Below are 25,814 nucleotides of genomic sequence, written 5' to 3' on the forward strand. Positions count from 1 at the left end.
AAATGACCACATGAAAGGGGAAAAACCTATACTATGAAGTATTTTAGCTCAAGAGTTGGAGGAATGGTGGTCAGTACTAGGAAAGCCAAGATCCCACTCAAAACCCACCTCTTGCATGGTTTCTACAATAGACTCCAGTCCCATTCGCTTTGCCAGTTCCTCCTCCCATCTGAAAGAAAAAAAGATTTGCAGGCAGAGATTAGAATAACATTTCTGGTTGAATTTATTCCAGCCACAAAGATCTTACCTTACCTCTTGTAATAAAAAGATTAGATAGTTATTGTAGGTGTCCAGTGGAAAGCCTCCCTCAGTCTCAGCCACATGTGCACACACATACTCAAACTGACAATTTTCAAAGTAGCAATTAGAGTTTAATTAGTTTATCCACTAACACTATTTTCATTCTTCAACTGTAGCATGCGGACATGTATAAAAATAGGACACTGCAACAGCAATAGGTTGAAAATCTAGACAAGTCAGCAAATTTGCTACTTCTGGTATTTAGCCCTATAAACTCCAGGGACTAGTGATAAGCTTTCTTCATGACAATATCTTCAAAAGCCTATATTTATTCCAGTTGTATCAGAGGAGTACAGTTCCAAGCAGAGTATCTATCCTGCATGGGTGTCCTTGAATGCTGTATGAATGCATAACATGCATGTGACAGTAACGAGGGGGGGAGGGATAGCTCAGTGGTTTGAGCATTGGCCTGCTAAACCCAGGGTTGTCAGTTCAATCCTTGAGGGGGCCATTTAGGGATCTGGGGGAAAAATTGGGGATTGGTCCTGCTTTGAGCAGAGGGTTGGACTAGATGGCCTCCTGAGGTCCCTTCCAATCCTGATATTCTATGATTCTTTGTAAGAGGCACATAGTGGGAACCAAGATGGCATTAAAGGAGGGTAAAACTTTCCATCAGTCTCAGACTGCAGGGCACACACACTATTTCTAAAAGCATTGCATCTTAAGGAGGGACAGTCCTGAATGATTTTTACACATTCCATCTCATCAGTGAACCTCATGCTTATGGACTCAAAACTCTAGTTCCCAAGGACAGGAAATGGGGAGCTGGTAAGCAACAACAGGACATTTGGTCCACCAGGAGAGGAGAGAAGAGAAGATGAAGACTATTTAACAACATTGCCACATGTCGAACCAACTTAGGCAAAAATAGACTAAGCTGCTTAAGCTACCTCTTACTAGCCAATATTTTAAAAATATACATTAATGCCAGTGATTAGGACCAATTTAGGATGAGTGATATTGAGTGTAAATATATACAAAATAAATATTTCTTCATGTACATTTATAGATCTGATCTGTCAAACTTCAGGCCTGTTCAATAAAAGCAGCAGTCCATAAATCTGAAAATACTGCTGTTTGCTGACATGTCTGACAAAAATAATTAAACATGAGAAGCAAGGGAGGTCAGCATGAAAAAATAGAGCACAACCACTGAAATAGAAGAAAGGAAGGATGCCAAGAAGTCTGTCATCAGGTCCGGATCCAATCCTTTCCATTAGCAGTTTTTTGAAGAAAATCTTGTGGGGCTGTTTCATTTCTTTTTAAAATGTTTATTGGTGCTAGCTTAATATTCACTGTCCTTTGAGCTGATGTCCACCATAAACCAAAGGAGGTATGAACTGAGCTAGATAGCGTTTTAGCACCTGTCTCCCGTTTGAGTGTTTTGGATTTCAATGTTCCCTTCATTTCTTTTCCAAGATTTCCCCTCATCTTCCATCTCTTTCGATTAAGATTATTCTCCTTTAAGCCCCTGTATCATTCTTGATGGCCACCAATAGTTTTCCCATGTTTATCATATAGCAGAAGTAGGGTATTGGTGGTAAGTACTCCACCAATTGGCTTACCCTCAGAAATTCCAGGTTTTCTCATTTATCCTTGCCACTCCTCTACATGGTGTTCCTATTCTATTCAAATCACTCTGAATTATCCTCCCTCTCCCCAGTTTTCTTAAGTCTTAAGGTTTCATGACCTAACTGCATGGTTTTGTGTTCTTTCTTCCAGGTTGCCAACAATCAAGTCCGGTCTAATACTGACAGAAACACAGGCCAGGAGAAACAGTTGCTCCATCAGTGACCAATACCCATCAGTCAGGAAACAGAATCCCATCTTTTCCACAAAAACCCATAATGCATATCTCCAGTACTGCATGATTTGCTACACCTTCCTTGCAATATAACTAGGAGAATCAGGAATTGAAATTAACACTGATTATATTTCCATCGATCAAAGAGAGATGAGAGTAAAAATAACTTTTTTTAAAATCAGTTTTATTAAATGTTATTACATTAAGCTCTTCGAACAGTCTTTTTTAATTAAGAATTTATTTTTAAACAGAGTACCTAGTAAACTTTCAAATGCTGTATGATAAATCCTAATCTGATGTGCTATTTATAAACATTAAGGCATTTAAAAAAATTATTAAAGAAAGACAGTGCCCCTTTAAGAATATATGCCGAACTAATAGATTTATAATTGACACTTTAGTTTAACATTGTTGAATTATGAATCCATCATTGGATTAGTGTGAAAATATCTGGCAGCCATCTTCCCTTCACACATGGAAAGCTATATGTGGTGAACAAAGTATTGTAGAATTATGCGAGGTAAGTTTTGGGGGAGGATGGCAACAAGGTTTCTTCAGTGGATTTTAACATTCACAGAATTGTTGTCTATCACCTTTCTTGGGCCAAGCTTGTGCAACTATTCTTGAAGAGAAACATTCCTACAGGACACACTCATTCACTCAAGTTTAGTAAAAGCCAAAGCTTTATCTCTGGAAAACCTGTCTGAAGCATTCCCAGCTCACTAAAGCCAATTGAGCCCCAAAAAACAGTAGCTTCATCAGGCAACAAGGGATTCTCCCATTTAGAATAAAGCTTCTTTTTATAGTTTAACAAAAGCTTGGCTTCTGGCACCAGCAGTTAAAAGGAACCAGGGTCCACTGACTCAGACAGCTAAACATCCAACAGAAAGTTTCCGTTATGTAAACCTTTGGAATGCAGCAGGTCACAAAATCTGCGCAGACCTTTCACTTAACAAATCCCCCGACAGAGCCTGGGAATTTGAAAGCCTAGTTAGAGTATGACTGATCACTGCCATTAAGAAATTTGCTTGCACTAATCCAGTAAATACTGTCTACCAAATGACAATTAAAAACACTCCTGTAGTCTCTAAATATAACAAGGTATGCAAGGAAAGTTATTTTTGTTCACACTCAGACAAATAGTTTTACAGCTAAAATTAGAAGATGCAAGTCATGGATATGGCCGTCTATCCCCCAAAAATATTTATTTTAATCCAAATATGATATGATTAAGAATGTTGAAAGGAGAGCGAGTGTGCATTTTCTGGCTCAATTTCATAATCTTCCCAGCACAGTGTTTAAGTCTTCCAATAGGAATAATTTCACCATATTTTCAAGTTTACAAAAGAAACCTGGTAAGGTGACTGGATTTTATGGGATGTTTGTATCATATTAAACAATTCTGAATTCACATACTATATCATAAGCCCCAACACACCCCCTCACAGACTGCAATAGGTTTGCATTTCAAATGCAGTTGAATGCCAAAGGATCATTTCAGCAGGGAAGAACAAAGGCAGCTGTGGGTGTGCTGCAGTTCTCGGTCTTAATCCATGACCAGCGGCACCTGAATTTATCATATCCTAATACAGTAGCAGCAGCATTGACTAAGCGCCGCACTAGTGTATTCCAATATGACAGGCTGACAGCATTTACTCTTCCCCTGCCACTGCAGGGCAGAGATACTTGGCATGGTAGCATTATGTCAACTCTCCAATGTGTCACTGAATGCTAAAGTGGTACAAACAGATATTACCAGTGTCTTTTCTCTGCCAATGATTTACTGCCAAACAGACTAAAATATTTAGGCTGGAATTGTATTTGCCACAAATATTTTAGCTTTCATTTCCAATGTCCTATCTGCATTTAGGCTACTAGTCACATGTACAAGTAGCATTGTTATTTTTCAAACCTCATTTGGTCATCTCACCTTCTGGACTGTAACTGACTGCTTAATATTAAATTCACTTCTGCTACACTGAGGATGGGTCATATGGCTTTAGTCATTCATACTGCATTGCTGCCAGCACGCTGTCAGTTGTAAATGCAAGATAGCGTAACTAGATATTAGGAAAACTGCAGTGCGCTGTTGAAATTGTGAATACTAATTATATTTAGGTGAAGAGATTTAACCCATTATTTGCATCCATGCCCGAACACAACACAGCTCTGCGGGAAAATTATTTTTACTAAATATTACATCTATATATATTTTTACTAGTTGTAAGCCAAAAGCAAGCAAAATGCTTCAGCTTCCATCCCAAACACTTCAGTCACTCTGGAAAACTGTCAAAATCGTCATTCAGAATCTATGCACAGCCTATGGGGTAACAGTATTAACTTCCATCATTCCACTGCAGTTCCACTGGTTTAGTTTTTCCATCCTTATGCCATAATTTAACTGCATTTCATATAAAGGAAGCACACAGCCCTGGTTCCTTTAAGTAGAAACCCAAGATAATTTTTGTGGAGAGTGGAAGAAGGGTGCCATCTTTTAAATAATAGATTAAATATATGCTGAGAACATAATTTTATCCATTTCTCCAATGGAAACAGAGACCTGGGCCTTTTAAATATGATAATTTTTATCTAAAGTTAGGTTTCAGAGTAACAGCCGTGTTAGTCTGTATTCGTAAAAAGAAAAAAGAAAAGAAAAGGAGTACTTGTGGCACCTTAGAGACTAACCAGTTTATTTGAGCATGAGCTTTCGTGAGCTACAGCTCACTTCATCGGATGCATAGCATATCGTGGAAACTGCAGAAGACATTATATACACACAGAGACCATGAAACAAAACTTCCTCCCACCCCACTCTCCTGCTGGTAACAGCTTATCTAAAGTGATCATCAAGTAGGGCCATTTCCAGCACAAATCCAGGTTCTCTCACCCTTCCCCCCCCCCCACACACACACATACAAACTCACTCTCCTGCTGGTAATAGCCCATCCCTCTTTGAAACCTCTCTTTATAATGCGCATGATAATCGATTATCATGCGCATTATAAAGAGAGGTTTCAAAGAGGGATGGGCTATTACCAGCAGGAGAGTGAGTTTGTATATGTGTGTGTGGGGGGGGGGGGGGGGGGAAGGGTGAGAAAACCTGGATTTGTGCTGGAAATGGCCCTACTTGATGATCACTTTAGATAAGCTGTTACCAGCAGGAGAGTGGGGTGGGAGGAAGTTTTGTTTCATGGTCTCTGTGTGTATATAATGTCTTCTGCAGTTTCCACGATATGCTATGCATCCGATGAAGTGAGCTGTAGCTCACGAAAGCTCATGCTCAAATAAACTGGTTAGTCTCTAAGGTGCCACAAGTACTCCTTTTCTTTTTTCTTTTTATCTAAAGTTAAGTTTTCTTCTGAAAGTAAGCCAGGAATTACATTAGACTGATGATAAATCAGGGTCCCCACCATAAATCACTGATCAGTAAAGTCAACTTGTTCTCAGTTTCAGAATGTATTCCCTACTGCCAAGCTGACTAGCCTCATGTAACACCTGGAAAAATGAAGTCACTGAGTTGACATCTGGGGGGGAAAAAAGTCTTCGTTTTCCCCACCACTCTTAACACAAACCTCTGGAGACTTGTTTTTTGGGGGATGAGGGGGGAAAATGGAAGGAGGGGGGAAGGGAAGAATGGAGGACTGAATTGAAGATTAAATCGTCCCTTAATGCCTCCAAGCAAGTTAGAGAATAGATAGTGTCAAAAAACAAATCATCCTGTATTTGCAGTAACACAAGTATTTTAAAGGGCCCTGGGCAATTGCTGCTACTGTACATTTGAGTATTGCAATAAGCAAAGAAAAAGACAGCACCTTCCCAAGGGTATGCGAACTACTGTGCATTGGCACAGACATATGAAACATGTACTAAGCAGTACTACAGAATTTCAGGCTAGCCAATTTCTGCCCACTCAGTTACTCTCTTCCAACACAAGAGCTGAACTGCAAGTCAACCACAGCATGTTTCAGATGCCCTTAAAAATCCTCTGCTTCTAAGCAACCTTATAGGCTCCACATGTAAGTGGTGCTGCTGTGAGAGATCTATGAAGATGCTTCTGTAGCACTTCAATACATATGTCGCTTCCTTCCCTCTCCTCCCAAGGAGAGAGAGAAAGCCAGCCTGCTTAATCAGCATCACCCCTGCAGCATAAATGAGAGCCTGTAGTTTCCTGGCAGGACTACAGTGGGAAACCAGATCAGCTCTTCCCATTGGAGCAGTGATGTTTGCTGCTCTGAAAAAAGAGAGGTGACAGGAATTACCAGAACAATAACGCACAGAAGGGAAGTGACTGTACGGGCTACCAGGCTGAAAACAGCGGTCCTCATATTTGTGCTGCAGGATATTAACTAGACAGCTGCTTCTACTAGTCTCAGATATAGCTATTTCTGGGCTCAGCATCAAATTCCTATGATTTCCAGCTGCAGCCAAAGTGGCTTTCAGAGCTGGAGAGGCAAATGTTGCTAACCTGAATGTACAGATAGAGAAAAGGCTATTGCTAGCCTACTCCAAGGTTACTAGGATTGTTTTTAAAAATAAAATTCAGAAAGGGCAATTTCAGTACTGACTATACTCTTCCCCTCCACTCTACTGAGGGCAGACATTTAAAATGTTATGACTACCTTCTAAATTCACAGATTTACAGGCTTATATTACAGTTATTAGAACACGAAGGTCTAGTCAAGATAAAACTAAGGATACATTTCCCTTTTTCCAGATGTGACATTACGTTCCAAATGTATTCAATCACTGCAGTTTCAGGCCTCAAACTGCCTCTGCAATCATGTGATTAGGAATAAGCATTTTACATAGCTTGGCACAAAGTGAAGAACTGTGTGCCTTTTAAGAGAGGGAGTAGCTAGAGCATGAGACATTGAACTAACAAGATAGGAGGATGCTGAATAGCCTTGCAAGGATTAACACTGCTTTTGTAGGTTTCAGAGTAGCAGTGGTGTTAGTCTGTATTCGCAAAAAGAAAAAGGAGTACTTGTGGCACCTTAGAGACTAACAAATTTATTTGAGCATAAGCTTTTGTGAGCTACAGTCCACTGAATGCATCTGATGAAGTGAGCTGTAGCTCACGAAAGCTTATGCCCAAATAAATTTGTTAGTCTCTAAGGTGCCACAAGTACTGCTTTTGTAGTACAGCTGAATCACCATTTCAAACACCCACGTTTCCTTAGAAAATGGAACAGTACACAGAGATCAACACTTAGATGAGCCGCTATTCAAAAGAAAACAGGTGGAGATTACAAGGAAATCTGATAGTACCCAGGTGTAAATTGCTCTAAGCTTCCACTATTCATAACTTTCATTAGAACTAACCAGACATCCATACTGAATCCTTATCGACAGACAATTCACAACTAAACCAGTTTCCCCCTCCCTGGATCACCAAGGCTAAGCAACATGATCTTGCACCATCTCTTTACCAGTATGAGCATATAAAGTTTAGGTAGGATTCTGAGTGGTGGGGGAAACTGCCATTTAGAGCCAGATTGTCAAAAGAGCTCAGCACGTTGATAAGCCTAAAGTTATGTCTGAACCACATTATCAACTCCTTTGCTGACAAAAAAGATAAAGTACTCCTCATTCACTATTAAATGAGGATTCCTATTTTGTCAAAAGAATTTCAAAGAAAAAAATATTTCTTAGATATGAAAAAATGTAGCAAAGAAACACTGCTGTAGGATGTTGTGAAGACAAGAAACTCTTCTTATGGTACTGTTGAGGTTTTCCCTCTGTCCTTCCATCTCTATGGGGTACCACACAGAAAGCACAGCAATAATCAAGCTCAAGCAAGCCTCCTTGTTGTCACGGTACATGGGATCACACAAAAGAACTCTCTTCGAAGCACAAGTTCACCTGAACACTATCAATATGCTACCAATGGAAATACTAGCTGCAAAAGCCTGTTAACCCTAACTTAAGTGTTCCAGTTTCAAACCATTTCATATGACAGGAAGCATACAAAAAAAAACAGAAAAAAAACCAGACTCAAAGATGTCAATATTTCATTTGGGCATGTGAGACACACCTAGTACTGCTCATCCTTTATATGTGAAGCATCTAAGATGCATTCGCTGTGATGTGTCCTACCTGTAAGGACATAGATGGGAAAATATGTGCATTCTATGCCAGGCTCAGTTAATTATACCTTAGGTGTTACCCAAAAGGGCTTGTGTTCTGCAATCACAGGTTAGAGAGATGTTTTTTGCTCTCTTGTGGCAACATCACTTATTCTTTTGTGGTTTGATGGCTTTTGACGCCCATATTTTGTTTAGGTGAACTCTGACGGGCAGGGCGTGCCCCACCATTCACTAATGTTGGCATGAGATTTGATGTTTAGCATGTTCAAGCCCAACCAATTTAATTGTTTGAGATTACTCATAGCAATCTCATGCTCGTTTTCTGTTTAGGTCTGTAGTAACATGCCCATTAATCTAGTCTCCCCACATCTATCCAGTGATATCTAGATATCGCCACCAAGGTTTATAATTGTGGTTATGACAATGATTTCATTCTAATTGGCATATTGCCCCAGGAGTAGCACTTATGCTGCCATACAAAGAATCCAGTTTCAAATCTCATGTTTGGTCAGAGAAAGACCATCGATGATACTACTTCTGACAAAGGATGCCCCTGCTTATGAGGAGAATGTACTTTAGCAAGTGGAAAGATCAAGATCTCTTGGTCAAATTTTCTAACGTGGAAGTGTATAAATCCTTTTCACACACACACCCTTAAGAGTTTGCAGCATCCTAGTTCCCTTGTAACACAAATCCTGCCCCATACTGGACCCCATATTTGTACGCAGGTCAGGGGAAGAACCTGCGTACAAGATGAACACCAGAATCCCACCAATTCATTGCAGTGACTAGGGACATATATTGCAGAAAAGTCTGAATTAGCAAGTCAAACAATATAGAGGACTCAAGGATGTTGCAACAAAAGATGCATTTTGTCAAAACAAAATATGTATTTGTTGATTACAAAGCCACACTAAGTCTTTTGTTATGTATTTTGTTAAAATAAGATTGTTTAGTAATATTACACCTCAGAGCGCTGTCTGTTATTAAACCCCTACTCTGTAAGATCCTCAGGACAGGAAACTGACCCATTCCATGTTCTGTACAGTACGGAGCACACAGTCAGTACTCCGATTACATTGGGATGTGGGACAAGAGCTGGGATTTGTGAACAAGCTAGGGAAGCATTAATGTATAGGGATTATACATTATCTGCTGTACTGTATAGGGATTCTTCAGATTTATCTCAAAGAGACCAATTTCAGGCCCAAGAGCCCTGGTTTCTTACTGAAATACAAATTAATGCTATCTGATTAACACATTTTACACTGAGCCAATTTTATTTGAATGTCTGATTCCATGAAGCCTCCCTCTAACATAACAGCACAGCATTCTTGAATGAAGTGATCCGTGGCTTGCTACTTCATAGGGTCTGTCCCCTGTGTGGATTCACTGAAGTGTAGTCAGGGAAAGTCTCTGAGTGAAGCTTGTCCCACACTCACAGCTTTATGCAAAAGGCGTCTTGTAAGGTATCATAACGAAGGTTATAAACTACTGAATATGTTCTTCCTATTTGTATGCATATATCATTGTGGTATCTGAAGCTAGAAATATGAAGTATAACTGAAGTCCTATTGTAATTATGCAAAGTGTGAGCCATTAATAGTGGTTTAGAATCTTGATAGCTCCCATTGACTAGGACAATTGGTTGTAAATGCTTAATTTACCTGCAAGCCTTCCTGTGTACCTGTGGGCCAACCCAGGAAGAATGGAGGGGTCTTACAGTGACACATGACCATGTCACATGATACTGGAATCCATCTTAAATCTGGTACTTTTCCATTTAGAAGGAGGGGTGGGGACCCAGAGAGACAAAAAGATTTCCGCCTTGTGCCAAAGCTATAAAAGGGGGTAGAGCAGGACAAAGGGGGCTGCCAGTCATAAGAAACCCCCTGCTTACCACCTGAGATGTCTGCTGGAACTAACAAAGACTGTACCGGGGAAAGGATTGGGCCCACACGAGGAAGGAGTCTAGTCCCTGAAAGAAGCTTATTGGAACATCTCTGAGGGTGAGATATTACCTGTAATGAACTTCTTAATGTATTAGGCTTAGATTTGCATGTTTTGCTTTATTTTGCTTGGTGACTTACTTTGTTCTGTTTATTACTTGAAACCACTTAAATCCTACTTTTTATACTTAATAAAATCAGTTTATTAATGATAGGTTTCAGAGTAGCAGCCGTGTTAGTCTGTATCCGCAAAACGAACAGGAGTACTTATGGCACCTTAGAGACCTAATAAATTTATTAGAGCATAAGCTTTCGTGGGCTGCAGCCCACTTCATCGGATGCATGGAATGGAACATATAGTAAGAAGATTATATATATTTATATCTATATATTATATAGATGATATATAATCTTATATAGAATATATAGATAGATAGATAAAATCTTCCCATACAGAAACAAACCTGGATTCTTCCAGCACAAGAGGGAAGTGAATCCAGTCATTTAAGATGCAACTGCTTACTCAAGAAGGCTTTCTGGCATAATGTAGGACAGCCTGTTTGTTGTATGTGCTACAGGGTCTCAGCAATCTTTTTGACTTTTTTTTTTTTTTTTTTTTTTTTTTTAAAAGAAAAAGCAGTGGAGAGAGAGCTTGCTGAAAAGGAGTTTACATCATTCAAGTTTAAGACTGATATCTGTAATGAAATAAGAAAAGTTATACTCAGCTTTGTCACAAAGTCAGCTGAGAGAACTGAAAAGTCTTAATTTACCAACAAAGTCACGACTGTTAGCATCTATGGTAGATTCTCACAGCAGGAGACAAAAGCAATAGCAATTTAATTTGAAACAATAGTGCTATCTAGAACGAAGGTCATGAAATCAATCCCTTATGTTGGCTGAGGTCCATACTGTAGTAATGGATAACTTATGAAGCCATCAAGCAGTCTGTATGTTGCTGGCCTCTAGTTTTAGCAGGAGACCAAATTCCCAGATCCTAGTCTCCTTTATTTTCTAACAGCAACTTAGTTCAGGGATTCTATGTCAACTTGCATTCAGATCATGACTGTAAATGTCTCAACTACCAACTGACTTAAAGCAAACTCTTGTTCGCAAGGAAAGCTTTTATTTTCTCAAAATTTTGTAACTTATGTATTGGAAATAATTGTTCTTAACTCTTCTATAGGAATGAGCACAGAACCTCTGCAAGTAGATTTTACTAGACTCATTTACTGGTGTAGTAGAGAAAGAAGGTAGGTGAAGTAATATCTTTTATTGAATCAACTTCTGTTGGTAAAAGACCAGCTTTCAAGCTTACACAGAGTTCTTCTTCAGGTCTGGGAAAACTACTCAGAGTATATTGAATTTCTTTCCTTTCCCGCTCTTCCTACTATTTCACAGGATTCTTTGTAGCTAAACGGAGACAAAGATAGGTGAGTTCATTTTAAGCATGCTAAGGAATATTTGTACATGTCTCAAATCAGTGGGAAGCCAAGACACCAACCCTTGTTTTTGAAGTAGGCCAGATGGCAAGAGTTCTCTATATACAGCATTTAAGCAAATGTTATATGCAATGCTGTGACATCTGTTCATGTCAGTGTAGTTATGTCTGAGAACTACTAGTGCAGCAGAATATGAAGGAGGAGGTCTTCTATTTTAAAGAGATCTACTGCATTTTTTCCTAAAGTAATTCCTCTCCACACCTAAACAATCATGCTGTTCATATGAAAATTATTTGTTTCATGTCAGTAAAATAAGAGTTTATCAATCAAAAGTGTAAATCCTGGTGATAAGACACTGTCCAGCTGTGGGTACTGAAACTATATCACTGATAACTGTGAACATTTAAGTACAGTAGTCATAAATTACTAGTTACATGTGATTTCCTCCACCCCACTTCCTCTTATGTCTGCTAATGCAATGCAAGACATTGCAGATCTGTGCACGCAAAACCTTCTTCTGTGATACAGTTTGATACTGATTTCTGTAAGATGCTGTATTTACTTCTCAGCACACAATAGTAACGCTGACAGCCTGCACATTAAGGGAAGGCTGGAATTATTAGCAGTACTAATAGTACTGAAGTGTCTCACGTTGGCTGGATTCTTTCTGACATAAAAGATCCTTCCTGACAGTCACAAAAAACAGAGGATTGACAATATAAATAAACCTGATGAGATTACTTGTGCTTAGGGAACATACTAGTTTCAATACCAGAGCAGGCCATCGATCCAGATGGGTTTGTTAACCTTCTTAGGGAAATAAGAGAAAGCAACATCCAAATAACTTGAGCTAGAAAAGCGTGGTTTTTGGTTTGGGATTTTTTTTGGGGGGGGGGGGGGTTAGGAGCACTCCACTCCTCTATAGTCAGGGGGAAAACACAGATTACATGACCTAGTTTTAGAATGTGATCAGGACCCAAGTGCAGCAAGCGTTGTAATCTCCACTCTACACTTTAGAAAATAGTTGAGTTTACAGCAGAGTGTTTAGAAAAGTATCTTTTGGATTATGTAAATACGGAAACTAACTAACTTCTTGCATATCTAAGCTAAAAAAAACACAGGAGGTTCCAACACCAACAATTCCTCAGGACAGTTTAGTATCATTTATTCCTGTAAAAATATTTATGCTGGTACTTGGAACCCTTCAACAAACCTACACTTCTCTAAACTATGTGCAAAGCCTCAACAACATGGAGTTATTACACATTTAGAATGGTTAAAAACCAGTTTCCAGTACTTCCCTTCTCCCCCAATGGACCCTGGGGCAACAGAATCTCTTCAGTAATATGAGAACCTGGGGATTGCCTTCCTTCCACTCTACTAATTCTGCTACTCAAGCATTGTAGTGAATTCAGTGCTGCAGTATACTGACTGACCAACAGAAAACTGAAGCCATTTGTAACCCTCATCAGGGAAAGAGCTCAGCCAGTCAACATCAACAAGATAAATCATGGTCCCTATAATTAGGTTGATAGGCCATCATCCTTGTTCATCCAGAATAACCTGAAAGCGCAAGAGCACCTTTTTCAGCTTCAAGTTAATCTGGGCTGAGGTGGACTAACTTGGTGCACTGAGATAAAGGTCATCTCCATCCGACCCAAATGGTCTAGTAATTAACTAGCAACCTGTTCTCTTTCCTACAAATTCATTATATGGCAAGTTCTCATTCCAAAAATGTTCATTTTCAAACTGAAATGTGTAAAGAACTGGCTATTATACCCTCTGAGCCCTACGTAAAACAATTACCATCAAGGCATTATCATATATCTGGGGCAAAAATACATGCTACATTGTTCCTATAGCATTGTAACTGTCATAACTGTAGATTAAAATGAGCCAAAATAATTCTGTTTGTAATTGGTAATCTGAAAAGCAGAAGATTAAATTACTGTAAACATCCAGAATGCACGTTAAATATTTAACTCATGTTTTATAGAGTGCCTCCTTGCAGAAGCAACACTAAGATAAATTTTGCCTGCTAACCCAGCTGCTTTTAATAGAATGTGTATCAAAATACATTTTCCTACTTGTCCATCAGCTGGCTGCTTTAGAAATATTTCAGTACGTCAAGAGAATGGTGTTCTTGAGAGATAGTTTCCAGTATTTTGGCCTTGGAGTGGTAGTATAAGACCACATAGATACAGGACTGTTTATTAAATGGACTGCCTTGGCCATTATTTCAAATGGGAAAGTCTCAGAAGTAACTCAACAGGTGCTATACAATGAGAGGTTAAGTAAATAGAAAATAGACATTAAAGACCCCAAAGAAATGCATTTTTATGTTTATTTGTAAAGTTACATCACTTGCAAAGAAGGGGGGGGGGGAAGAGGGTGAAACGTCATCTGTATTCAAATCTTCCTTTCTGAACAGAATGGTGACGCCACCCTGGATGTGTATCTAGATAAGGACTGCAAGGCCTCTTGGGACAACCATACCTCTGAATAATATAATTATGTACCTTTATACTAACTGGTTCAGCTTCATTTTCTGGGAAGGAAAAGAAGGCAGTTAAATCTGAGTGATCGAAACAAACTATCAATATAATCCTATTGTAATAAATAGAATTCATATCAAATTTAAATGTTTTGATAGATATCACATTGTGCATGTACAAACATTAAGTATTTGGAGAAACTGAGGAGCAGAAGAAGTAGTATAGTGTTTTGGAACACGTGCATGTTGCTCAGTCAATTTCCAGGCCTCTCATATTATTCAAAGATGAGAAATTTAGCCCAGGGTTTCCAAACTATTTTGCAGTCAGTATTTGTGCAGATGAATACCCAACATCTGAAATCCCTTGGAGCATCCAACATATGGAAATAATCTGCCTGTAAGTGTTAATGTGTGAGAATTTCTGAATTAAGACCTCCTACACTGAAAAGGTCATTTGAAACAAGCTTTTAGAGGCCCAGCGTCGGCAGAAAGGAAGTTGCTACTGTATTTTCCACTCCATGCATCTGATGAAGTGGGTTTTAGCCCATGAAAGCTTATGCCCAGATAAATTTGTTAGTCTCTAAGGTGCCAAAAGGACTCCTCGTTGTTTTTGCTTGATTAGTGTGTACTGTGGAATACAGTATGCTATTATGGTGCCCTGGTAATGCCAAGTGATTCACTTTGACAGCTCATCTCCGGCACCCTCATCATTGCTGGAAAAACTATGGGCTACAGCTTAATAGAATAGAGCAGGAAAAAGCAGCATTTTTAAATTTTCTGAAATATTTAAACAAGTTAGAAGTGAATACAAATTAAGATGTTTACATGAGTTACCAACAGTGAATATTTGCATGCTCAGTTTATCAGTGACAAAACAGCAAACAAGATGCAACTGTGACAGATATTCCAATCCCATGCAATATCTTTGAGGACCATACTGTATTAAGTTTATGAATGGTTTATGTATCAATGTGGGCCAGGGACTGTATGCAACTCCAGTGGGGAGGGTCACCATAGTCCTCCAGGAACCGTTCAGAAGTAAGGAATCAGATGAACTTCTGTGGCTCAAGAACTACCTTGGGGGTACCAAGATTAACAAACAATGCCAACTGTGACTTGAACAACAAGGAGGCTGGTGGCACCTTAAAGACTAACAGATTTATTTGGGTATAAGCTTTTGTGGGTAAAACACCACTTCTTCAGATGCATGGAGTGAAAATTACAGATAAAGGCATTATATAATGCCACATGAAGGAAAGGGAGTTACCTCACAAGTGGAGAACCAGTGTTGACAGGGCCAATTCCATCAGGGTGGATGTAGTCCACTTCCAATAATAGAGGAGGAGGTGTCAATTCCAGGAGAGGCAAAGCTGCTTTTGTAATGAGCCTGCCACTCCTAGTCCCTATTCAAGCCCAAATTAATGGTGTTAAATTTGCAAATGAAGTTTAGTTCTGCTGTTTCTCTTTGAAGTCTGTTTCTGAAGTTTTTTGTTCAAGTATAGCTACCTTTAAATCTGTTACAGAATCTCCAGGAAGATTGAAGTGTTCTCCTACTGGCTTTTGTATGTTACCATTCCTGATGTCCGATTTGTGGCCATTTATTCTTTTACGTAGGGACTGTCCAGTTTTATCTTGTTGTCAAGTTGTGACTTGAACATCTACACTTCCATTATTATGCAGATACCCACTAGGAAACGGTCTTTCAGCAGTCCTCTTAAGTAGACCACAATCAGATAAGATTTTCAGCTCCTATCAGCCTAGACTAGAACTAAACTAATGACCTGCCCCAAGAATACTTTTGCTTTTTAAAGTTTGATTTTCCTTGAAATTCAACATTCTAAGCTCTCAACTTGTCCATGGAGGTTAAACTTTCAAAGATCTTGGCTCTTCCTCAAATACCAAATGGAAGCATAGTAGTTTAAAGAGTCTGATCTAGTAAAATTAACATAATCTAGTAAAATTTTTACTATAGGAATAAAAACCGAGAAGAGAGTCTTCACAGCCATTAAGATAGTTAGTGCTTTATAATCCAGTCACCTCCAAATAAGAGGGTTTTGCTTTCACTACAAATATTGTGTTTTTAAATATTTAAATATGCTTTGCTATCTCGCTTCCTTCCTTCAAGGATGTACAAAAGCTATAGCGGCATCTTATTTGATTCCAATTCAACATTTCCCACACACAAGTCTGAGATATCCTAAAGGTCATTGTTTCTGTGACAGCTAATCTTGATGTATGGAGTTCTGATGGACAATAGTTCAAATTGAGATACCAAGACACCTGGGCCCTGTTATGCTAGGATGAAAAGCACTACACAACTTTTTGTTACATTCTCCTCACTGCCAACTCCAGGTATTTTACAAAAGCATTAGTTGTACCACCTGCGATGATGATATTTAGCTTGACTACATCTGTTTTGCTGGATCTCACAAAGGTTTATTATCCACATCTTGGTTAAGAGTGCAGTTTCAATAATTCAATTCCCCTAACTCTCCCTCAATTGAGTGCCCTGCATTTGGAAGTTATCTAAAAGACACTGCTCACAACAATGCTAGGTGCTGTGTAGCAGACTTGCTTTAGGATCTCAAATTACACTGGTACCATCACTGTTGTAAAGTGCTTGGGCATGGATACAACAAAATGATTGACAGACAACATTCGTGCATGTCGATTCAAAAAAATTTGCAAGGAACAGTAAGACAAGTCAAGACTATGTTAGCTTCTTCAGTCAGTGGAAGGGAAAAACAAAAACTTCTATTAAGCAGTCAAAAGGGAGTGGTATAAAATATCTGACTATTAGCTAATGCCTGTGCCAATATGTAAAAAGTACTACAAGTAAGCGCACATGGGCATCACACTTTGAAGTGACTGGCTTCCAATGCTCAATAATGAAAAACAACCTATTTTAAAATTATATTACATTCCAATATGAAATCTAATTGGAGGACTACAAGGAAGGTACCTGAAAAGCAAATTAGCAACAGAGCCCAGGCAGGGAAGCAGGATACTACCTTGACACTTTCTACAGAACAATAAGGGCCTAAATCTCCTTCACATGATAAATTACCTCCTCACCAATCTATCATTTTGCAAGATATCCTCCAGAATCACTCAGTTTGCTCATTGCAATTTTGTGTCACTAACAGTATAGGAGACTCATGAATAGCTGGTAAAGCAGGCAGGCTTCCAGGTTGAGGTAAGGAAATAGTAAACGCAAAAACAAAGAAAAAAATTAAATTTTACATTATCCAGGGTATATCTTAGAACAGAGCATGACTGTATTTGTAGTTCTGGTTCTGTCACCTACTTTATAAATCCTATTCAATCAGTTAAAGCTGCTACTCAGTTTGGGGCAACGGGGGAAGAGAGTAACACAATAAATGCTTCATGCATTTCTTGGAAATAAAGCTGAATTGTGCATTGGGGGGGGGAGGAATAGCTCAGTGGTTTGAGCATTGGCCTGCTAAACCCAGGGTTGTGAGTTCAATCCTTGAGGGGGCCATTTAGATTTCTGGGGCAGAAACTGGGGATTGGTCCTGCTTAGAGCAGGGGGTTGGACTAGATGACTCCTGAGGTCCCTTCCAACCCTGATAGTCTATGATTTGAAACCAGAACTGAAAAGGTGAATCTCTCTACAGCAGTTATACCAATATACAGCTAATTCTGCACATGTGTACTTATTTCATAGCAGCAGGAGTAACATAGTCTACCCTTACAATATCTCATGGTGATCTTGGAATCTCAGGGAAATAATCTTGTATTTACTGACTAAATACAATAAAAGGTGGAAGAGGCTGTATCAAGTTTCAACAACTACATGGAATTTATTAACTAAAAACTTCCCACAATACACTGTGCAAAGGGATAGAGTAATCCAGCACCAAGAAAGAGGAAAGAGAAGCAGAGGAGTTTCGAGAGCAGAATGTTTGTTATCTGCATATTAAGATACTACCATTGGGAGTTTGTTACATTTCAGGACTAATTAGGGAGACAGCTAGCTTATTTCAGCCACAAAACATACTTCTTCAAAAGGACAAATCCCAAACAGCATCCCTGAAAATGAGATTTAACTTCCAGTGTAGCTGTGTCCCTTTAACAAAAGCTCAACAGTCACTGACAGCTAGCAGCTGTTGCACTGTGGATAAGAATACAGATTAGCAGAAAGGATGTTTTACTGTGTATTATAATACTTGTACTTAACTGCTTTTCATTTAAGAATCTCACCTTCTTTTATAAGAAGTGCTTTTAAGCATTATCTCCATTCTACAAATGAGGAAACAGAGAGAAGTTAAGTGACTTACCCATTATCACACAGACAGCAGCAGAACCAAGAATAAAGCCCAGGTTGCCTGACTCCTCCAGGATACTGTCAACTGGCCAATACTTCCTCTCCCTCACCCAAATAAAAAATATTAAGAGATTCTGCATACATGAGTAGCTTTTTGCGATTGCATTTGTGCCAGCAGTTAGTTTTTGAAAAAACTGCTCAATATCATGTACAGATATCAGAGTAGCAGCTGTGTTAGTGAGCTGTAGCTCACGAAAGCTTTGCTCAAATAAATTTGTTAGTCTCTAAGGTGCCACAATACTCCTTTTCTATGTACAGATATGATTCTTTGGAATTACACTATGTTGCCAATCATCAAAAATACTAAGCACTGAATTTGATTTCCCAAGATTTGGCATCTATAGCTGAGAACAGAATTGAGCAGGTGATTTAACACCTGTTACGGAGAAGACAATTATTTCCTCTTTTTAAAAAAAAGGAACAGGAGATCCTGAATATTTTAAAAGACAATTTAAACAATTAACGCCCTATTTGTAATAGCTGCATGCCTGTTTTGAGTTTAACATAAGCCCTGTGGTGGATGAAATTGTCTTGGATCCAACTTCTATTTTAATGATACTTCAGATGTAAGAACCAATGTTAACCTTCAGTTATGAATATAAACAATGTACATTAAAAATCTTAATGAAAACTATTCTATGCTAATGCAACGAGCATCTACATATAACTTGCATTTTACAAAATACTGGGGCTAGCTGCATCCCAAGTTATGTTTCTATCTGATAGTTTACAACAACTCTGCACGTTGAACTCCTATCTGTGAAACAATTTAAATCGGGAAACCACAAAATTATTTATCTTGTCTGTATAGCATCCAAAGAGAAAATTAAATTACATTTTTCAGATTGTCCATAATGCCAAGATTTGCTTTCAGTTATAATTTTAATACATATCCAAAGGAACTCCACTGACATTCCATCAGATTAAAGATGAACTAAATTTGGAACCACATTACGAACAGTAATGATGCAAACAGTGTGTTAGATCCCATGTAACTGGCCCCTTTATTAAGACAGTATACCTTGGAAACTTCCAGGATGATAGAAGCCAAGGCTGGAAGGACTGGGTGCATTTGGAGAGAACTGTAATGCACAAAAGAGTACTGGGTTTCATCAATCCAACCAGAAGTCTGATCCAAACCCAAATGCTTATTTTCAAGCTCTAGTTCATCAAACTTTAAACAGATGCAACTAATTTTCCTTCACTAGATTGTGTTAGTTTGAACCCTTTTCCAAGCAGTGATCTCTGGTGCGAGTTGGATACGTGAACTCCAGCAGGATGTTTCAGAGTTCTGTGTCCAGTCATCGTCAGTCATGTGGTTATGAATTATGCAGGGATGGAAGTGCCCAAACAAAAAGACTCAAGACATGCATCATCTGTGATTCAACTTCACACAGTAACAATTCAACTAGATTGCAGTTCTGTGGTCACTAACAAGCTGGAAACATCATTAATGGGCACAGAGCACCATTCTTTCTAGCCTCTCTATGTTCTTGAAGTAAACCCAGGGGCAGGACTGATGTAATGTTTTGTATATGGATCAACAACTCAATGAATACATACAAGGCAAAGAGAGAGATTTAAACACATTTTCAATATTACAGCCAGATAGGAGAGTAGTTTTATTAAAATTATTTTAACCAGATGCCATATTAATGTCATGATTGTGAAAAACAGTTTCAAATTGGACGGTCTTGCTACTGAAGACTCCAGTCTGCATGGCAGAAAGCAGCATATCTGTTCCTCCAACACAACTACATTCCAGAAGATTCTATCTGCTTGCACACCAATTCTGAACATGTGGATGCATAAAAGAGCTAAAAATCTGATAAACCGCTGGATTTCTAGACACTGGCATTTGAGGACAGAGCCAGGTGCAATAAGAAAACTTGTATAAAGTTCAGTTTGAAAAGCAGCCAAAGCATTATCCCTCCCTTCATTTTGGGAAGAAGCCCCACACTCCTTCCTACAGCACTTCTCCAGAGCTGACATGAATACCGATTTCTGGCCACTAGCCAATCACTTTCACTCATGGATCCCAAACAAGACAGTTTTCACAATATATCTGAACTCTACTGCCATGTGCTCATCCGACATGCCACCATACATTATTATAATCTTACATTGTTCTGCTAACCAAAACTGCGGTTAAAAAGAATTTTTCCTTAAACTTCATAAGTCAAAAATAAAGAGGTTTCTATACAAATTGTGAGAGACAGAAGAGGATGAGACTTGATGCTAAAAATCTTAAGAATTAATATATATATAGCATGTAAGAGTGGGGATTTGAGTGACAGATACTTTTCTCCCCCTCCTATCAGAGCATTTGTTTGAGAACTGACTGTTTGAGTTAGTTTGAGAACTGACTGTTACAAGCATAGCCTATGGATATGCTGGTTCTTTGCCCTGCTTACTGAGCCAAATCCCAGTTGAAGCTGGCTGATCTGTTTGTTACTACAAACTAAGTTCACAGGACAGTGTTAGATAACCTTTTACTAAGCAAAGGAGGCATGTCTGGGGGAAAACTTTAATGGAATTCCAAGCTGCAAATGGCTTCAGTTAATGGCCCCCATTTTAGCACACTTAATTTAGTTTAAGATTTTAACCCAATGGGTAATAATAAATATCTCCAATTCTTGTACTAATAGAAAAAAATGGTTTCTCCACCCCTTTGAATTTAGTGTTGTCTAGACACACAAATACACACACAAAAGCTTTAAAAACAGAACCCTGAGAAGATATCAGAAAGCAGTCAACAGGACAAAAAAAAAAAAAAAAAACACATATGCAAGAAGCCAATTCAAAATCCTGGCAGAGCATCACCACAAAAATCTGAACCACAAAAAAGCAGCTGCACCAGTCCCATTCTTTCCTTAGTTACAGAAAGCCAAGCACTTGAAATGCATTACTATACAGCAATTTAAGCCTATGATTATACATAATGAATAGCTAGAAATATCTTGTTCCTGGGTTTGTTTTTGCTTGACTCCTAAATTGCACATGTCTTCAGAGACAATTTGGGTTTAAGATTTTTAAAAGAGCTTGTTTTTGCTCTATCAAGTGTATTTCAGAATCTGGTTTTTCAGCTTTTGGAAGACCTGAGCTTACTTTCATATGGATTCACAAAATATTGAAAAGGTGTATTAAAAGCTATAAATTAGAGGACAAGTACTGCAGTATTTTCCATGGACGTAGCCATCCTTTGAAAGGCATGGAAGTCTTCCTCAACCACCCTAACCAGAATATAAGAGGGATTCCCTCCATTCCAGAGGCTTAGAAGGTCCACCCCTGCCTTAGGTTCATGGGGTGACAGGGAAAGCACAGCTCCAAAAAGCTCAAAGCACCTCATTAATAGGGAGAATGGGAGCCAAGCACCAGTGTGGAGCTCAGCTAGAACTTTCCTTGTCCACTTCCTCTGAGGGGGTCATCATGGTGAGGGAAGAACCCCTTCTATGGAACAATACCCCGCTGCCACACCTCACCAGCTGGCTCTGTTGAAGGGAGGTACCCCTTTCATCTCCCAGGGGCAGAACTACCCCATGATGTAAACAAGGACTCTAGAGAGCACCTCCATAACCCCAGACCATAGTGCCCACGCATATGCTCCATCAATTGACTTTTCTTTTTTGCACCTTGACAGCTGCAGGGACCCACTCAACAGCAACAAAGAGTGGAGAACTCTGGAACCCCTATTGCCTCCTATCCCTTTATGGGACAGACACCCCAGGGAAGGGACAGTTATCTGAGTTGTAGAGCTAGCTTACACTTAAAATAAATAATAATAAAAAATAGAACCAATGGTAATAGATAAAGGGGACCGCAAACCGCATGACTTTTTCAAGGGTGCAAACATCAAAGAGGTACAGAGAAGCTGCAATGTAATAGGGAATTTTAAGTAGTGTGATTCAGAATTAAGTGGTTCACACTGTTAACCTATGTAACCATATAGTATTGTTACTGTCACTCCTGTAAAACTATTTGAGGGAGGACAATCAAATTTAAACAAGACATGAGTAAACTCTTCAGGGCAAGGGACCCAATCCTGACTGGGTCTTCGTGGCACTGCTGCAATGTATATAAGGGAGGACTGAAGGGGAAAGAGTACTTTGCCTTCTTCCCAAAAGCATGAGAGCCCTCACTCCTTGGCCAATTACTCTAGTTTCTACTTGTATTAGAATTCAGAATCTGAAAGATTTGATATGGATTTTTCCCAAAATCATGTTAATCACAAACACTGGACAAAGATGCATCATCAACATTAAGGATAGCACAGTAGCACAATTCAGAGACAAATACATTTCTTACACCCAGACTACAAAAAGTCTAAGTCAGTGGTTTTCAATCCGCAGACCCTTGAGGGTCCATTTAAATTTGTTTAGGGGTCTGCAAATGAAAAAAAGGCTGAAAATCACTGGTCTAAGTAACAAAAGACAGCGTTATGGAGCCAAAAAAACCTGCTTCTCTAATTCCTAGTAATGATATATTCTGTAGCACAGCTATTGTTTTTGGCATCAGATAATTTTCTCCCTTCCTCAAGCAGAAATTTTCTCTTGCTGTTAACAGCTAGAATTCCTTTAACACTAACATTCAATTTCAGAAGCATAAGCATTTACTTCAGAATTTTCCTTCAACAAGGGTAGGTGAGAAGTATCTGAATTTGGTTTGTCCAACTCGTAACGAAATCTCTACTAAGCACTTTTACTGAAAAGCCAACTGGCCCTTTTAAACTGTAAAAAGGAGAGCAGAAATATACTGGAATTACGAATTAGAGGGCAGTACATTAATTTACAGGTAGAAAGCATTACTAGCTCTGTAACAAACTGAAACATGGAGGGGAGAAAAATCTAGTACCCTGAAGAAATTCTTCTGTTCACCTCAGAAGTCATGTTTTAATACATGGGGACCCAATAAAAAACATTTGCATCTTATTACCATTGATTAAGTTAAAAGTTTAGACATTAAAGTTAGACATTCCTACAGAGTTTGTCCTAAGCAAAATTTTATTAAGTTCCTTTAAAAAAAACAGATCTAGTTAGTTTTGACATGCTTTGCCTTTGACAATGGAAATCTATCCAGCTGCAGCAAATTTGAGATAATCTCTTGTTCTTCAACCAGACTTTATTAATCTTCAAAATGAAAAGACCATCCTGAGGAAAAACAACTATTTCCAGCTCAACTGTTAAGTTTCTTTCAACTGCTACAAGAAAAAAAAAAAACCCTCAATATCTGGTAGATTCTAAATATCTGAACCAATTAAAAACAATTTTAAACCCATAAAATATAATCCATTCAAGTGTTCAAACTAAAGCTCTGGACAAACTAATCAGCAGGTCTCTTGCAGAGATTGTTTTTTTTATTTTTAAAAGCTATTCAGAGAGAAGAATATGGAATGACTGCAGGAAGGTTTTCACAAACTCAGACTTTTGTTGGCCACACACAGGAATATTTGGACAGTCACAGTGCTCCCAGATCTTAATGGGAGAGCTACACACACCCCCCTCAGAGCTTAAAAAGGTGAGAACCTGAACCGTTACCTACCTCAAAATAAAAAAAAAAAAAAACAAAAAAAAACCAATCTTAACGTGTGCATTTTTGTCTTGAATAGCATATTAGAAACCAAATTCCATGCAGTGCACATTTCGGTATATTTCATAAACTGGGGTGTCACCCTCTTATGTTTAACCTTGATTTATAACGCTGCCTCTTCAAATAGTCAAGACAGACATAACATTCTCCTACAGTCCAGGAGAATGCATTTCAATGTGTGGGTATGTGGTTAAGCTCATCTCTTTGAATGGCATTGATTAGATCCCAGCTACACTACTTCACTTGCTAAAACCTAACAAGAATCCTAAATTGTTAACAAACTAATAAGGCGATTATGTAACACGATAACTAGACTGAACTATGACAATATTGTTTACAGTTTTGCATCATTAACCATTCTTCTGAAACAGGATTCTTCTTATAATAAGCTATACTGATCAGAGAAGCCAGAACTCCCTTTTAGTTCTATAGCAGTCTTATCACTGCAATTAAACCTGCTGATCATCCTTTGGGTAACCAGGCAAATGGTTATACATATGCAAAATGCTGCATTGATCCAATTTAAAAATTCACATTTATATAACATCTACAAATTCACTGTCTGTCAAAGAAAATGTTGAAGATTTTTTTCTTCTCACATCTCCTAAGTTTTTCTTCCTATGACAAAGGACACATGCATGAACACTGTTTTATTTCTAACTTTTAGAAGTAACATTTAAGATAACACCTACTGAAAGATTGGAAAAGTGATTCTCTGGTTTACTTACTTTGTATACAGTTAACCTAAGTTTCCCTGTGTACTTAGTTTCTCCTGCTTGCATATAGGTCTTTCAAATAGCAACAAAAAAGGAATTAAAAACAGTGAAGTGTTGTTACCAGATGTCAAAAATTGACCAAAGGACTTGTAAGCAGATCTAGAATCAGAAGCTACTTTTAATAATTATCCAGAAATTAATAATTCAGAGTGATAAAGAGAAACAGAAAAATTTTAATGAAGCGGCTGTTTTCATGTATCCTTGAATAAAATAGTAGAGGGGGAGGGAAATTAGTTCTACACAGCCTGTTTCTTAGTCAGCTGGTTCCTCATGGGAACTTTTGCTCATATCTGCTCCAGACTTTACTCACATTTGTAATTTTAAAAACAAAATCACAACATTCTATTGACCATAAAATATTAGCCAAAGGTTATATATGTTTCAACATTATATCATAATAAGCTGCTGCTGCAGTTCCAAGAAAATCTAGACTTTCATGGGTGGAAAAAAGGCGTGGGGAATTAAGCAGTCTGTTGTTAGAGGGAAGCCGTTTGTAATTTTAAAATTTGCTTGTGGAACCTCTTCTGATAAAAAAATCTTTGATGACCTTCAGATTTTTAGACAGTTACCTCCTCTTTACCAAAAGCTGCTCTCAATCTGACTGCTGTGCTTTTCAGCTTGTGACTACGGCGTGATTTTCATATTTGTGCAGAAGGAAGTTTTAATTTAAAAAAAATTAATTCTGAACATGATTTTTTCCTACTAGCATTAAACAGGCTACACATCAACTACAAGATGTTGACATTCAAGAGGAAATTGTGCTCGCCACACTTTGCAATCCAGTCATGGAGCTTATTGCAACTATTTCAACAGGGGACAATATTTTTGTCAACAAGACTCAGAAGCCTTATGTGAATTGGTTGCTTGGTACAGAGACTGTATAACCATTGTGTAACAAAAAAAACAAACCAACACACACTACCAGCAATGGTATTTGCACAACTCAGTAATGTAGTCATCTGTCACACATCTTGGTATCGGTATGTTTTCCTATAAGATGTATACTTAAGGGCTGATACACATTTCTAAGTG

The 25,814-nt window shown here is 38.5% G+C and overlaps 1 protein-coding gene across 2 annotated transcripts in view; it reads right to left on the bottom strand.

Annotated features, from left to right (window-relative positions):
- The window catches only part of IFFO2 (intermediate filament family orphan 2), a 51,930-nt gene that overhangs the window by 20,521 nt on the left and 5,595 nt on the right, over positions 1 to 25,814 (bottom strand). For both annotated transcript variants that reach the window (XM_074933905.1, XM_074933906.1), the window contains exon 2: positions 109 to 169. In XM_074933905.1, coding sequence (XP_074790006.1) covers positions 109 to 169 — 61 coding nt within the window. The remainder of the gene's footprint in view (positions 1 to 108; positions 170 to 25,814) is intronic.

Source organism: Natator depressus, chromosome 18 (assembly GCF_965152275.1).
Source record: "Natator depressus isolate rNatDep1 chromosome 18, rNatDep2.hap1, whole genome shotgun sequence".
Taxonomy (NCBI): domain Eukaryota; kingdom Metazoa; phylum Chordata; order Testudines; family Cheloniidae; genus Natator; species Natator depressus.